The following is a 14929-nucleotide window of genomic DNA, read 5'->3' as shown; positions in this document are numbered from 1 at the left end:
GTAATATCGGCATCTGCCTAAGCCAACCAGCCACCGTAGTATCCAGATGCCCTTATCTCGGGTTCCTGTGAGACACCAGCAGGATTCCATTCTATGTTCACTAAGGTAGGTAGTTAGCCTTTTCACGGCGCATAAGATTGGTCCAAAAACGAGGATGACTGGCTCCATGTTTTGGAGTAAGTGGTTCCCCCCCTATGCTGTTTATAATCAAGAAAATTAACATTATTGATTTGAGTTGACTTGTTAATTTGGCTCTCGTAGAAACTTGCTCTCGATGCATCCACCAGCCATACCCCTGACTGTGCCCGTTGTTAAGAATATCTGTGACTTTATCTAGCCTTCGTCAACGCCTAAAGAGTATGTGTTGTCTGTGACACATTGCCCTTGCCAGGTTTCGTGAGATCATCACCACCATCCGAAGCTTCTGCATCCAACGAAACTTTGATTGTGCGGAACTTGCGAATAGGAACTCCTTGAGCGAACAGCTCATCGATTTCTTCCAATGTCTTACCTCCACACTCAGGGATGCAGAACCACGAGAATAATGTCGCCAGGAACGAAGTCACTCCGAATATGAAGCCGACTTTAGACCCAAGGCCAGCATGTGATTGGTCAATGAGGTAGGGAATACTGAAAGCAACAGCCCATTGAATGACAATGTTGAAGACGGCACCCACAGCATATGTGAGATCGCGTAGACCGGTCGTAGGGATCTCTGCGGCTACAACGTGTGAGAGAGGTGCCCATCCTAGGGAAAACCCGATGCCGAAGAGGGTGACGGTCGCAACGATGGCAGACCGAATGCTCTGCGAGGGGTTCTTGACAGTTCCGAGCCCACCCATGGTCATAAGACTGGCTGTCTGAAGGACTGCTCCGGCTATCATCAAGGGACTGTCGAATCACGTCAGCTGGTGCTGTTACATGTGAGTACTCAGGCAATACTAACACTCGTCCTGTCTTATCAGACAAGAACTGTGTCAAGAAGACGGCAACAATGTTAAGCGCAGAGTTGATGCACGACATAACAAAAGGGTTAACCGAATTCAGACTCTGGATAAAAATTGTGCCATATTTGGAAGCAAAGTTCTGACCCGTAAGTTGAAGAAAGATGTTGACGCCGATTGTGATTAAAGTTCGTTTGAGATTCGCTGAGGTCGTCAGTAAATGTCATATCCCTGATATTGGTAGTTGGCGTTAGCTTACTCCCTCGCCACATGTCCATAAAACTGCCCTTTTTAACAGTGTTGTTGAGGGCATTCTGCATCTCTCGAAATTCGTGCTCGATCTCGTCGTCGGTGTATGCCCCTTGTCGAAGTAGTCGGAGGGACTTGAGAGCGTCCTCCTGGCGATCTCGGGTCAATAGCCAACGGGGAGACTGGAAGAATTAGAGAAATTCGGTAGCCATCATGGTAGTTCTCATACCTCAGGGATCCACCACACAGCTACTGCGAGGATAGAAGGAATCACGAAGAAAAGGCCATAGGGGATCCTCCAGGAAGCATGCCCCTTGATGTCGCTGGTACCTCGGCAGATAATAGACATGATAAGGCTACCAAACTAGACTAGCCATTAGAGAAACAAAACACCAGGAAAGAAGAGGGGACCCAGACGAACCAAAAGACCAGACTGATAAGTACCAACGACAAAGCCGCGAGCCTCTGCAGGAACAAGCTCTGACTGTAAAACAGGAACTAAGGCGAGCTCCATTCCGATGTAGACGTATGTAATAGTACGACCAGTGATTGCTTGAGTTGGGGTCTTCGACGTAATCAAGATGACTCCGGATATCAAAGCCCAGAAACACATGAGAAACATTGCCAGACGGCGGCCAAAGCGACGGCTGAAGAGGTTACCAAGAACGAGACCAAACACAAAGCCAATAAATTGGATACTGTTCAAGAGGGATAGGAAGACCGTCTCGAGAACGTATGTACCAGTGGCTTCATCGAAGGTTCCGAACTGTCTCTTGAAGAAAGGCATTGCTTGAGTGTTGCTGAAGGCAGACTGGTCCATGCCGAAGTTGAGCTGCGATAAGGCAATCATGCCACAAGCATAGATGAGGCGGCCGTTGAAGCAGGCAAGGAGCCCGCGAGTGCGTTTAGGAGGGGCCATATCTGCCTGTTGCTCAGAGTCTCGGATCATCAAGTTGCTGGCCTGGATGCAACTCTTGGTTTCCGAAGACTGTACATGCTCTTATTTATACATGGTTGCCAATTGTGGCCATAAATTGAAGCTTCTTGTCGTCAGAACTGGACTCGATCACGCGAGATGATCTAGGGCGCGATGGAACATGGTTTTGGATAGTATCCTTGATGTTGGACGGGCATCATTGACGAGTGTAAGTGTCTTCCAAAGGTATGGCTGTGGTTTCAGCTTCGGTTAACTGAACCCGGAACTCGATAGTCGCCCATCTCTGGTAAAGTCAATGGCGTGCTAGGGGTTCCCCGCATTTCGGGGAGTTCGATAGGTTGTTTTTGGCGACGCGGATAGGCGGGTCCGTGTATGCCGGGACGGAGATGACGGGTAAAGACGGAGACGGAAGACGTTCGGAGTGGGGCCGATTAGGTCAGTACCGCGCGTTGAGGGCCTCTGGGACTCCTCTTCTCTGGGCCGGTGGCTGATACTGTATCTTATGCCTATGGTGATTGTAGAATGTTTCTGTGTAAGCATTTTCAAAGGCAGATCTATCCTCGTATTGGGATAGATAGACGGAGAAGACGCGGATAGACGGACTTAAGTGGACCTCAAGCACCCTCCATCATCAAGTGTGTATAGCTAGATCCTGTCAACTCCACACTCCAATGAGCTCTCCGTAAACAGTTAATATGGTAGATAGCCCCGGATTGAGAAACGAAATGTAGATAATTACTCAGAAATTCTCTCTGTTGCTCTACCAGGGCTGTCTCATCAACTTCATAATCTGTAGCCTGTTCTTGAAGCTCAATATGGGTTCCATTCCAACCCGCAAGCAACCCAACTTTCTCGTCATCGTCGCCGATGACCTGGGCTACAGTGACCTCGGATGCTTTGGCTCCGAGATAGCGACTCCAAATCTCGACCGCCTCTCGCAGACTGGTGTGCGACTGACCAATTTCCATACGGCTTCAGCATGCTCCCCAACTAGGAGCATGCTATTCTCCGGAACGGACAACCACATTGCGGGCCTGGGCCAGATGACAGAGCACATGGCGAGGTTCATGGATAAGTATAAAAACAGGCCTGGCTATGAGGGATATCTCAACTTTCGCGTTGCTGCGCTTAGTGAGATTCTTCAAGATGCTGGTTATCATACAATTATGTCTGGAAAATGGTAGGTTGGGAGCAACTTCACAGCCTCAAACCATGACTAAATGTTGTCGCCAGGCACCTCGGAACGACGAACGAGACCTCACCTCACGCGAGAGGTTTCGATAATAGCTATGTCTTCTTATCAGGGTGCTGTAATCACTACAACTATGAACCGCAACTCGACGACCCAGCGCACGGGTTCTTCACACCTATGAACGCCGGCAAGTTCTGGATGCAAGACGACAGATTCTTAGATCGAAAAAACCCAGAAGATATCCCCGACGACTTTTACTCGACAACTACCTTTTCTGAAAAGTTAATTGGCTACCTGAAAGATCGCAAAGACACTGAACAGCCATTCTTTGCGTATCTACCTTTCACCGCACCCCATTGGCCTCTACAGGCGCCGCGCGAGACAATCGAGAAATATAAGGGTGTCTACGACGATGGTCCAGCAGCCTTGCGCAAACGAAGGTTGGCGAATCTCGTTGAACTGGGACTCATCTCTGAAGACACGGAACCAGCACCCATGACAGTCGAACTGTGGGACAAGATGTCGCCCACGGAGAAGGCTGAGTCGGCGAGGAAAATGGAAGTCTATGCCGCTATGGTAGATCTCATAGACGTCAATATCGGCCGCGTGGTGGACTATCTCGACTCTGTTGACGAACTAGACAATACCTTTGTCCTCTTCATGTCGGACAACGGAGCTGAAGGGGCTATGCTCGAAGCTGTTCCCATGATGGGCAGTGTTGGCAGTGTCCCAAGAATCATCAACAAATACTATAACAACTCGATTGATAATATGGGAATGGCAGACTCTTATATCTGGTATGGTCCTGAGTGGGCATGCGCATCAATGGCGCCCTCCAGGGGTTTCAAGACTTGGATCACCGAAGGCGGTATTAGATGTCCATGCCTTGTTCGATATCCTCCTTTCTCGAAGGCTGGCGGATCGCACACCGACTCATTCTGTACAGTCATGGATATTCTACCAACAATCCTTGACTTGGCGGGTGTGCCCTTACCAGGAAGCAAATTCCGAGGCAGAGAAGTGTTCCCCGTTAGGGGCTCCTCATGGGTGTCGCATCTTGAAGATCAGGCTCCCGCTTTTCACGATGAGGAGAAGGAGATAACTGGTTGGGAGCTGTTCGGTCTTCGAGCTATCAGGGAGGGTCGCTGGAAGGCTTTATATATGACCGCACCAAGGGGAAAGGACAAATGGGAGCTATACAACCTGAAGAACGATCCAGGCGAGCTGCACGATCTCGCGGACAATAACCCTGATATCATGGACCGCCTGATTAATTTATGGGAGATCTACTACTCAGAAACAGGAATGTTTGACCCAGGGCATGAGTTCGGTGTCACTAAGATCTAGGAATTCAACAAATATCAGCTGCTTGTTTCGCAAGGATTAGTATTAGAATCACATCACATTCACAGTTATTTGTGTTAAGACTTTGGCATATGTTTGCAGATTCTTTTGTTGATCTCTATGTCATTCCGTGACAAATGTTCTGAGGTAAACTTGTGACGGTGAGCTATATACTCTGAAGAGAATAGAAATGTTTCTTGGTGTAGAATCTTCCTTGCCATCAACGACTCGAGCCAAAATTCAAACGCACTACTCTCAAAATTCGCAATCTGCGTATCGGGTGGTTTCTCTACTGATACCCTTGCCTCAGGGAACAAGAAAACACTTGATCTTAAACCAAGGTGCAAAAGATAACTAATCTAAAGGCATACTAAGGCTATACTAAATTGAACTCAGTACTTTTGTTGTAAGGATTGAGGTCCTAAACGTTCTTCATCGTCTAGCCAAATATCGTTTGTTTCAACTTTTCCTTCTCTCCACTGCTCTCACACATGTCACGGAACACACCCTCTTTTTGCCAAAGCTCCTTGGGAGTTCCAAACTCTGCAACCTGACCGTCTGAAAGGACGAGGATGCGATCAAAATCAGCAATGGTGCTCAGACGATGCGCAATGACGATGAGTGTGCTGTCGGTAAACTCCTCTCGAATGCTGCGCTGAATGAGGGCATCGGTAGCCATGTCGACGGCGGAAGTGGCCTCGTCAAGTACCATGATCTTAGGACGTGCCACAATGGCACGAGCGAGACAGAGCAGTTGTCTTTGGCCTTGAGATAGATTGCCGCCAGACTCAGAGATAGGGCTTGATAGATCTCGGAAGATGTTCGTATTCTTGGCAGCAAGTGTCGAAGTTGCCGCAGAGGCGGGCTCATTAGTAGGCGTCACTGGTTGTGAGTCGACAAGATGAACACGGCCCAGTGACTCGCGAAGCTCATCATCTGTATTGTCCTCAAATGGGTCAAGGTTGGATCTGATTGTTCCTGAGAAAAGCACAGGATCCTGAGAAGATGTCAGTCTTCATGTAGTAGAACCAAAAGCGAATACACATACCTGAGGAATGATAGCTAGGCGAGATCGCAAGCTATGCAGGTCAATTTTGGAAATGTCCAGGCCGTCGATGGTGACGCTACCAGAACGGGCCTCCAAAAATCGGAATAAGGCGAGAGTCAGAGATGACTTTCCAGCACCTGTACGCCCCACAACACCGACTCTTTCGTTATTCTTGACGTCAAAAGAGACCCCCCTGAGTACTGGTGGAAGGTCAGGGGCGTATGAAACCTCGAGATCCTTGATCTCCATAGTTCCGGAAGTAGGCCACGCGGCAGAAGGCTTATCTCCCTCAAGCGACTCGGTCTCAAGTTCGGTGTATTCGACAACTCGCTCGGTTGAGTTCATATTCAGTTCCATACCAGCATAGTTTCGAATGGTCCAGAGGATACTCTCGGCAAAATCCATGGCAAAAGACAAGGTGAAACCAGCCAAAGCAGCGTCCATACTAGGGCTCACAATGACAATTATTCCGACGACAGTCGAGAATAGTGTACCAATAAGACCCATACGTAGACCCATCCAGCGGTTCACAAGCCACATGTAAGAGGTGATGATACTCCACGAGTCAAGCTTCTCATACATCCTGTCAATATAGACCTGTGTCTTCTTATAGCCTCGGATTGTCGACACACCCGCAAGAGCTGCGTTGAAGAGCTCGAAGACTGGAGACTTGCAGTTACTCTCGAGTCGCTTTAGTGGTCGCGCGCCATAGAGATACCTATTACCCAGTAGAATACCGAGCCCCAGGAGAACTATAGCCAAGGGGATCACGATGCCGGACGCGAAGAAGGCGGCCACGCAGACACCGACCAGGGATAGCAAGTTGGAGATGAACTGAGTCCAGTCCATAGTGATACGGTTATCGATGATGTTGAAGTCGGACGAGAATCGATTCAGAATTCTGCCGACGGGAACGGTGTCGAGCCATCTGAGAGGAGTATGTAGGACAGTAAACAGCATCTTTTCGAAGAGTGATCGGCTCGCTTTGATAGCAAGGAAGTAAGCCCAGAAGAACCTGAATGTGCCAACAATTGCGGTAGCACTGGAGATGGCAATGTAGATCCATAAGTAGTACTTCAAATCGTAGTGAGTCTCACTAGCCCTGAACTCAGGCGCAGAGGTGTACGGGAAATGTTGAAGTGAGAATACTGAGGCGTGGCCATGTTGCTGCTGGATGCTGCCAGTTGAAATACTTTCGTCGACATCACCGGTCCAAATTCGAAGCCACCATGCTCGACCTGGGATCAATGTTAGCAGTAAACTTGACCATAGATTTATAATTCTCACCAAGAATGCCAACTTCATATCCAAGAAAAACAAGTGCACAAATACTCCAAAGGACAACGCCGCCACTGTCTTGCAGATAGGTCAGATAGACATGCTTCTTAACGACACCCCTTTCCCGAACTTCTTCCTGAATGAACTGCTTGGCGTTCTTGGATGGCACTTTATGCAGCGCATTATTCTCATTATTCTCAGCTGGGTCTGTGATGGAAGCTTCCTCGGAATTGACAGCCGTTGAGGAATCCGTGGTCTCATCTTCAGAAGCTTGCTGCACAGTCTCTTCGTGCTGGCGAATCTCCTCCAAGGTCCCATCCTTGATAAAGTCGGAAATCAAACCAGCATGCAGAGCAACACCCTCACCAAGCTCAACTATATACTTGGCTTTCGACTGCACTAAAGCAACGTGGTGAGTGACGAGGATTCGAGTACGTCCCTTGCAAATATCGCCCGTGACACACTTCTCAAAGATATGGCGGCCTACATGTGCATCGACAGCACTAAAGACGTCGTCCATTACTAAGATATCGGCTCGTGAGTAGATGGCCCGAGCCAAAGTGACCCGCCATTTCTGACCGCCAGACAGATTGATGCCGTTTGCGCCGAGCTCCGTCTTGTCGCCGTCTGTCAGGATCTGCAGATCCTTCTTAAGAGCGCACACATCAACGACCTGGTTGTAGCGTTCCTCGACAAAAGGGAGTCCAAATAAGATGTTATCACGCAGAGATGCGCTCTCGAGCCAAGGAGTTTGGCCAACATAAGCAATAGATCCGGGAATAATCCAGTCGCCGAGGTTTGCTTGGGCATCGTGACGCTCTTCCGGGGCGATGGTGTTAGGCACATAAACAGAGCCCTCCAATACATCAGTTTCACCAAGAATGGCAGAAAGAAGTAAACTCTTTCCTGTACCGGTCTTTCCAGAAATCACTGAAAGTTCGCCAGCGGGGAATCTTATGTTCAGACTCCTCAGGATGAACCTATCCTCGTCGGGCGTTTCGTCATCTTCGGGCCAGGCAATAGATGCATCTTCGAAGGCCACATCTGTGCCTTCGGAAAGCGTGTTCTTCATCTCGGGACCATTGAGATACGTTTGGATTCGCTTCAAGGAGACAAACGTGTCAACTCCCATCGTAATGAGTTCTGGTAGCACACCGAGCGAGACTTCCAAAGCCTTGAAAATTCCAATGCTAACGAAAGCAACAGAGGGCAAAAGTTGACCGTTCATAACGGCATAGACAGCAAGGGATGTCGCAGCAAGCAAAATGGGGCTGACGACCCAGCATCCAAAAAGACCGGTATCGACAACAAAAAGTCCCCATAAGGTCTTTAGTTCCCGCTCTCGCATAGCCAAGATGCGCTTTTCCCAGCGACTCTCTAGGGCAGCGAACTTGATCTGCCTCATTCCAAGAAGAGCTTCGTTGACCACAGCTAACTTCTCATCGCGGAGCTTCATCAACTTATCCGATCTGGATAGCAATTCTCGAGAGAAGTAGGTGTTGGCGGGAAGAGTAAGACCCCAGGCTACCAGACCAGCTGTGAAAGGAATCCATCCAATCAAGCGAACCAAAAAGAAGGAGAAAAATAGCAGTTTGAAGACACTGTTGATAATCAGGAACTGGAAACCCGTGAAGTTCGAGATTCGCAACGCATCAACACCAACAAGGTTGACGATTGCCTGTCGAGACTTCAACACACTTGAGCCGTCATCGGCATCTTCTTCATTTTTCTTGTCTTCTGCTTGGTCCTGTGGTTCATCTGACTCTTTCGACTTATCCGCAGACTTGACGTTCTTGCGTCGAAGCGACTTTTCGAAGATCAGTGTTGACAATTGCGACCGGATAGGGAGAGCAATGCTCGCAAACGAGTACCAGAATACCCATCCTTCAACCCACTTTGGCATATCAGTATACGGCAAAAAAGTTTATATGAAGTACTTACAGCATCTAAGAGATTAAAGCCAGCCATCGCAAAAATCAAAATCCAGAGCTCCAAGTTGGATGCTCCGGACAGTCCTACATCGCGCTGTTCGAGAATGTTGATCACACGTAACATGGTCCAGAAAGGTAACAAGGCCAGGATGTTCCGGAATACAGTAAGGGAGAGCTGTACCATAAAGGAACCCTTGTATGCCCAAAACAGGGAGCGGAAGAGGCTACCTTGAGGTTTAGATGCGAGCCAGTCCTCTTTCAAATCAGCAGCTCTCAGCGTCCGGTCTACATGAGGAACATCGCTGGCATCCAGATCATTCTTTTTGACTGCAAAAGAAAGGAGGGGATCTACCCAGGACCACGTGTAGCGGCTGAAAGCAGAAACAGTCCATTGATCATCGACTTTTTGACCTTTGAAGAAGACATCAGGTCGGCGTGGAAGTAGCACACTGAAGAGGCAGAGAAAGACGACTGCACCAACATTCACGGCACGAAGAACAAGAGCAACTGTGTTGTCTCGAGTAAAAGCCTGAGTCTCCTTAATCAATTGGGGCACAGTAATGGTGGCAACAATAAGAGAAGACCCAAAAAGCCACAGGCCAAGATCGTGGACCTTTACAGGCGCATGATGGGCACTCAAGGAAATGGCATGTAGAAGAATAAGAGCCTATTTGGAGAAGAACGTCAGTGACCATTGCAAATTGTCTTTCCATTTTAAGTACTCACCCATGCCCCAGCAATGAGCCAATTCTTAAGCAAAAGCGAATCTGACTGCGAAAGCGATTGAAGTACTGAAATTGCAATCGATGTTCCAAGACCGACGGCGGACAAGGCAAGGATGAAAACTTTGGGAAGACGGTTTGAAAAGGCGGCCAAGCTTTCAGGCGTACTCTTGCCATCAGCATCCTCATAGAAGTTGTCCCGTGCAGTGCGCTTCCGTAGTTGGGTGACAGCTGTGGCTAGAGCAGGCGTAGTGGCCAATGCTACAACAACAAGGCCTGTGCCAGTCAAAATCACATCGATGTTATTGGGCACACCCATGATTGAGGCTTTCTGAGTAGATTTGCTGAGGAAGAGTTGTGGGAAACAATGGCGAAAACCGCCAGAATATAATCTTTGTCGTCACCCTCTGTTATCGTTGTTGTGGTGGTTATGTCGAGTTGTAAAATCTTAAAAGGGCCAGGCTAGAAACAGTCTATACATTTGACGTGCTCCGAAATGACGAGGGAAAAGAAGGGAAAGACAGACAAGGATTCAGCACAGGTTTTAATAAGATTCGAAATCAGTCACGCCTTACGCATGTAAGCTGGCTGATGCCGCTTCAAGGATTTGTAAAAAAAAAAAGACGGGGACCTTCAACACCGTGGTGAGTGGGTTGAATCAACGAAACAAGACGTCAGAAAGGTTTGGTTAGATAATCAAGAAGTGCGGTTTTGGACCGAGTTTAGTCTTAGTGCTTCAAGGAACCGCTCGAACAGGGTTGAGGGAAAATAGTCTGGGGGGTTGGTAGAGGGGCAAGGATCTGATTGCGAGATATCTTACAAAGGTCCATTGTTGGGAACCTAGCAGATTTGAAAAAGTTCCTTTGATATCAGGTTGCCCATGACTCTTCACGGCGAGGCATCAACGATCCACAAAGAGTATAGTTCGTTTCTAATGCAAGGTATGATGTGCAGAGCGTGAATGCCATAGTGTGGTATCAACGGGATCCGGCTATCAAGTGTACTTCCTAGTACAGGATACTCCATATCACCCGGCACCGGGGCTCTCGGGCAAGATCCTTTGGCAAGCCTCCTCTTTGTGTCTCTTGTGTTAAGCAAAATGAGGCCGGCATCATTCAGTCACCGCTCGTCAGCCACTAGAGGTGACAATGCAGGGTCTTTTCGAGCCCTCCAATCAACACCACAAACCATTCATGTGGTTGGCGGAGACTAACAAGGTCCACCACGATCAGCAACCATCTTGAACGACAGTTTTGATGAGAAGGATCTGGCGTGGTTGTATCCGGAGATAGGCAGTAGTATTGATGCCTTGGGGTCTTAACTTAGACTCCAGCAGTATGATGTCCTATAAGCAGCTGCCTTGGAAATTTTGGTTGAAAAGTCTATCTTCGCATCGTAGTTGGCGATTAAAGAATTTATCCAGAGCGTGGTGTAATACGGAGAGTCAAAAATTCCACCCAGCGGGTTGGGAATGCCGTTCCCGGGACGTTTGGCCCGTGCGGAGATCGCTAAATTCAGTGGACATCTGGAAGGTGGGCCCGGCGAACCGTTTATGGAAGGACCTTCAACCAGCGGGCAATACTATCCCGTCTTATCCAGCCCATTGGATTGCCTTAAACAAGCAGAGATACAATTGAATTAAACATTGTATATTGTATAAACGAAATTTTTTTTTTTTTTATCTACCAAGCCAATTAACAGATGCGATCTCAGAGCGGGCAAGGTCAGATATTAACAGCTTCAGTGAATATTCTTTGTTGAGACTGTTTGCTGAACTCTGATGCTGTATAGAAGAATGACCATTGCCCAAAATTCATGACCAACTTGACGGCATCTGCTGTGACCCTTGTTGAACTATATCAACACCCATTCAGAGTTCTCGGCGACGTGACTCATCAAGCTAAGCTTAGATGGTTCCCTGAGACATGCATTATTGGTTGGTGCAGGGTGTAGAAAGCACCCATACGAGGTCTAAGACATAGTCTAGGTACGTAGTAAGAAAATATCTGGAGTCTGATACTATCGAACACTTAACAAAACTTTGGAGTGAGACGTCCGAATCAAATATACAGAAAGTACGGCATTATCCATCGCCATGCCAGGATTATGCCCTTGATAATTGCGGTAGTTTGAGACAACTTCGGATCAGTACATATTGTTTGGCAACGAACTGTAGGGATCAGCTAGGCGACCACTAAACTTCACGCGAACCGTTTATACAAGGTTACCTGCTTATAGTAGTAGTTACTTCTGCAATGGCTCGACTGGGTATCGTGTATCTAATAGTCCTTTTCCAATCGACAGTGGGGTATGTTGAAGGGACGGTGAAAGGCTTCATCTATTATCTACCAGATGAATGCACACTTTATTCAGACTTCACAGTCGTTGTATTCAAATCCCATTTCTATCTTTCATTCTTGGACAATTTTCATAAGTCTATCCAACCCGAGGTAAGAGAGTACGGAGAGATGTCAACTTGGAGGGAACACCACGGGCAGGTCTATGCATATTGATGATATTGGCTCCTCTTACTTATGTTTACATCACCGCAATTCAGCAAACTAAAGGTCTCTCTCACTTCGAACACACGTCACATATTTCAAACACATGTATTCTGGATAAAGCCGAGATCGATGTACTCAAAAGCTCAAACTCGTAGTGGAACACCAAAACTCCACTCTTTATCACATCCACATGAGGTGATGCCGCAATGGCAAAAGGCGATGACGCCTTCCACCTTGTACCGCGGGCAATTATGGTCTTCCATGATACCCCAAAAATGGTTTCAAAACAAAAATTGGCGCCTTCGGAAGACCCAACTTCTGGATGACCTTTGCCCGCTTCGGCTTCTCCAACCTCGGGCTTCCGTCCGTTCTTCCCCGCCTCCGCCGTCAATGAATGAATGAATGAATGGATGTCAAGAGCCAGTAGTTCTTGTATGAATGGACGTCCATCATGACCGGCACAAACTCTCGGATCCCAATGTCATATTCATTCGACCTTCGTGCGCCCATCATAAGAGACAGTACAACAACCGTGTTACCGACCACATCTGCAACATCGCCGGGCTTCTCCTGCAACTCGCCGGAGGAACCCACCACCCAAGACGGTCAAGATCACGACGATGCCCAATCCCAAGGATCGGGGAAACGACAGCGGCGACTGACCACCACCGACTTTACTCGCAGGAAACGCGCTGTGACAGCCTGTCAATTCTGCCGTGTCCGTAAGACAAAGTGCGATAATGTTCGTCCAACATGTGGCTTTTGCGTGCGGCATAGAGCCAAGTGCATCTATTTAGACTCAGACAGTGAGATGGGAGATGAGGGGGTGGAAGATGCCGTTTCCAATCGTCAAATACTGGACCGCCTGGATGAAATAAAGGAGATACTCCAGAAGACCAACGACTCACCTCAACCTTTCTCAGACATTGAGCCTATACTCACTAATACCGAAGCCCCCCAGACACCTGCAGCTGGCAGTCCATGGACAAGGTTCTCTGCTGGTGCACAATACGAAACACAAAAGGCATCAAAAGTGCAACCGTACGAATCTGAACGACTTCCCTTTGCTGCTCTACGTTGTGAATCCCTGCTTCAATGGCCGGCACTCTGCAACATTATCCCGAGCGATGCCCGTGACGTTGACTCGTTCCCACTAAGTCCGGGGTACAAAGAAAGCAGTGTACAGAAACCAAACAGTACTGGGAAGGGTATCGATGAATCCTCATTTGTCACCCTGTGCCGAAAGTTTCTTGCACATGTGCATCCCCGAAATCCGGTTCTGGACGGACAGCAACTCATAAGGCATGCTCGTACTACAGAAGAAAATGGTCTGAAATGGGACACTTCATCCTGCCTCGTTGTAAGCCCGCCATCTTTCTTCATATCCTATCAACCTAACAATTCCAGCTTTTGTCATGTGCTCTGGCTGAATATACTGGCTTTTGGATAAAGCCAAATGAGTATCTTGTCCCGCCAACTCGGGAGCAGCTTCGACAAAGAGACGACCCCGACCAGGGTCCCAGGGCTGAACCATACTATGCAGCAGCGCAAAAGAGGATGGGTCTTCTTGGGAATACTATTGAAGATATTCAGTGTTTTGTCTTGGCGACCATATTCGAGAAATTTGCCTTTCGCCCGTTGAGGGCGTGGTACTACGTTCAACAAGCCTGTTCCCGTCTGGAGATTCATCTGCGCCAGCGTGGTGAAAGACCTCGAGTACCTTTTCGGCAAAACAACCCAGCAGACTATCATTTAGAGCAGAGACTCTTCTGGACCTGCTTTCGAGCAGAAAGGTCAGTAATAACCACCTATATATTTGGTAGTTGAGTGTTGATTCGTTTGCAGTGAGCTTGTCTTTGAACTAGGATTGCGACCAAGTGCCCTCGAGAGTTTCTCATACCCAGAGCCGCTTCCAACACCCCCGGAAGGCCTATTAGCTGGAACTGGACAGACTCCAAGAAGTGAAGGCTCGCATATCGATCAGGATGAAGAGCAACGCTATGTTGACGAGCGAGGGTGGTACTACTACCTGTCCGAAATTTCCATCCGGCGTACGGTAGACGAGACCTTGAACCTTTTGTACAGAAATGGGGAAGAGTATTGGATGAAGCACCCAACATACTTGATTCGTCAGTACCATGAATCTGAGCAACAGATATCGCAGTGGTAAGTTTCTACTTGACTTAACGTGGCCTACAAAGCTGACGCACCGAGTTTCAGGCATTACCATCTTCCTGCTGCAGTTCAGTTTGAAAACGATAAACTTCCAGAAGAGGAATTTGCATCTGCTCTTCAAGGCAGGGCATCCCTTTGGCGAGAGTATACGCTTCGCCCTATCTTTTATTACATGCTGCACTGCCCTCAAGATGATCCTGTCTTTCCTCAGGCGCATATCCTTGCGCTCAAAGAACTCGATATCTGCGCCAAAATGATCCATCGTCTCGCTTTCCAAGGGCGTCATGGCGGTACATGGCTAATATCTCGTAAGATCTTCTTAAGCGCCTGTATCGTTCTTGCTGCTGCTTCTAATCCGCACCGAATTCATCCTCCTGATGAGTGGCAGATGCTCATTGAACTTGCAATACACACACTGGAGCGTTGGGCAGTGGATGCTGTTGACGTTGGGCAGATGGCCGAAATTTTGAGACATATGTATCACCAAGTATGAACAACAATGTATCAACTTAGTTTATAAGTAATAATTGAATGATCTCCTAATATACATAGCTTGTTTTAAACTTCAGTTTTTCATATAATAGATCACTAGGTTTAGTATACTC

General features: G+C 47.9%; 4 protein-coding genes across 4 annotated transcripts; 2 read left to right on the top strand and 2 right to left on the bottom strand.

Moving 5' to 3' along the window:
- Positions 1–207: 207 nt before the first annotated feature.
- Positions 208–2389, bottom strand: FOBCDRAFT_246587 (general substrate transporter). Its single transcript, XM_031181033.3, has 5 exons — positions 1615–2389; positions 1423–1557; positions 1204–1375; positions 947–1148; positions 208–891 (listed from the first exon to the last, which is right to left on the bottom strand). The coding sequence occupies exons 1-5, from the start codon at positions 2140–2142 to the stop codon at positions 351–353; spliced, it is 1578 nt and encodes a 525-aa protein (XP_031041801.3). The 5' UTR covers positions 2143–2389; the 3' UTR covers positions 208–350.
- A 482-nt stretch (positions 2390–2871) lies between these two features.
- On the top strand, positions 2872–4730 carry FOBCDRAFT_313641 (alkaline-phosphatase-like protein). The gene is made up of 2 exons (XM_031181032.3): positions 2872–3310; positions 3364–4730. The coding sequence occupies exons 1-2, from the start codon at positions 2946–2948 to the stop codon at positions 4667–4669; spliced, it is 1671 nt and encodes a 556-aa protein (XP_031041800.2). The 5' UTR covers positions 2872–2945; the 3' UTR covers positions 4670–4730.
- Positions 4731–4753: 23 nt separating this feature from the next.
- Positions 4754–10321, bottom strand: FOBCDRAFT_151321 (P-loop containing nucleoside triphosphate hydrolase protein). Its single transcript, XM_031181031.3, has 5 exons — positions 9650–10321; positions 8934–9590; positions 7002–8886; positions 5715–6952; positions 4754–5663 (listed from the first exon to the last, which is right to left on the bottom strand). Exons 1-5 carry the CDS (start codon positions 9962–9964, stop codon positions 5106–5108), a joined length of 4653 nt encoding a protein of 1550 aa, XP_031041799.2. The 5' UTR covers positions 9965–10321; the 3' UTR covers positions 4754–5105.
- Positions 10322–12419: 2098 nt separating this feature from the next.
- FOBCDRAFT_313639 (uncharacterized protein) lies at positions 12420–14877 on the top strand. Its single transcript, XM_031181030.3, has 4 exons — positions 12420–13509; positions 13557–13942; positions 13995–14315; positions 14370–14877. Exons 1-4 carry the CDS (start codon positions 12601–12603, stop codon positions 14815–14817), a joined length of 2064 nt encoding a protein of 687 aa, XP_031041798.2. The 5' UTR covers positions 12420–12600; the 3' UTR covers positions 14818–14877.
- The last annotated feature ends 52 nt before the right edge of the window (positions 14878–14929 follow it).

Source organism: Fusarium oxysporum, chromosome I, assembly GCF_013085055.1.
Source record: "Fusarium oxysporum Fo47 chromosome I, complete sequence".
Lineage (NCBI taxonomy): Eukaryota > Fungi > Ascomycota > Sordariomycetes > Hypocreales > Nectriaceae > Fusarium > Fusarium oxysporum.
This window is presented reverse-complemented; position numbering and strand designations above follow the sequence as displayed.

What these genes read in the sequence shown, in the direction of transcription:
- FOBCDRAFT_313639 (XM_031181030.3), top strand. Translation starts at nt 12,601, where the DNA reads ATGACCGGCACAAACTCTCGGATCCCAATGTCATATTCATTCGACCTT. An exon ending in ACACTTCATCCTGCCTCGTT is followed by an intron (nt 13,510 to 13,556) that starts GTAAGCCCGCCA and finishes TAACAATTCCAG; the next exon opens with CTTTTGTCATGTGCTCTGGC. An exon ending in GAGCAACAGATATCGCAGTG is followed by an intron (nt 14,316 to 14,369) that starts GTAAGTTTCTAC and finishes ACCGAGTTTCAG; the next exon opens with GCATTACCATCTTCCTGCTG.
- FOBCDRAFT_246587 (XM_031181033.3), bottom strand. Translation starts at nt 2,142, where the DNA reads ATGATCCGAGACTCTGAGCAACAGGCAGATATGGCCCCTCCTAAACGC. An exon ending in CTGTGTGGTGGATCCCTGAG is followed by an intron (nt 1,376 to 1,422) that starts GTATGAGAACTA and finishes TAATTCTTCCAG; the next exon opens with TCTCCCCGTTGGCTATTGAC. An exon ending in TCTGATAAGACAGGACGAGT is followed by an intron (nt 892 to 946) that starts GTTAGTATTGCC and finishes GTGATTCGACAG; the next exon opens with TCCCTTGATGATAGCCGGAG.
- FOBCDRAFT_313641 (XM_031181032.3), top strand. Translation starts at nt 2,946, where the DNA reads ATGGGTTCCATTCCAACCCGCAAGCAACCCAACTTTCTCGTCATCGTC. An exon ending in ACAATTATGTCTGGAAAATG is followed by an intron (nt 3,311 to 3,363) that starts GTAGGTTGGGAG and finishes TGTTGTCGCCAG; the next exon opens with GCACCTCGGAACGACGAACG.
- FOBCDRAFT_151321 (XM_031181031.3), bottom strand. Translation starts at nt 9,964, where the DNA reads ATGGGTGTGCCCAATAACATCGATGTGATTTTGACTGGCACAGGCCTT. An exon ending in ATATGAAGTTGGCATTCTTG is followed by an intron (nt 6,953 to 7,001) that starts GTGAGAATTATA and finishes CATTGATCCCAG; the next exon opens with GTCGAGCATGGTGGCTTCGA. An exon ending in GCCTAGCTATCATTCCTCAG is followed by an intron (nt 5,664 to 5,714) that starts GTATGTGTATTC and finishes ACATCTTCTCAG; the next exon opens with GATCCTGTGCTTTTCTCAGG.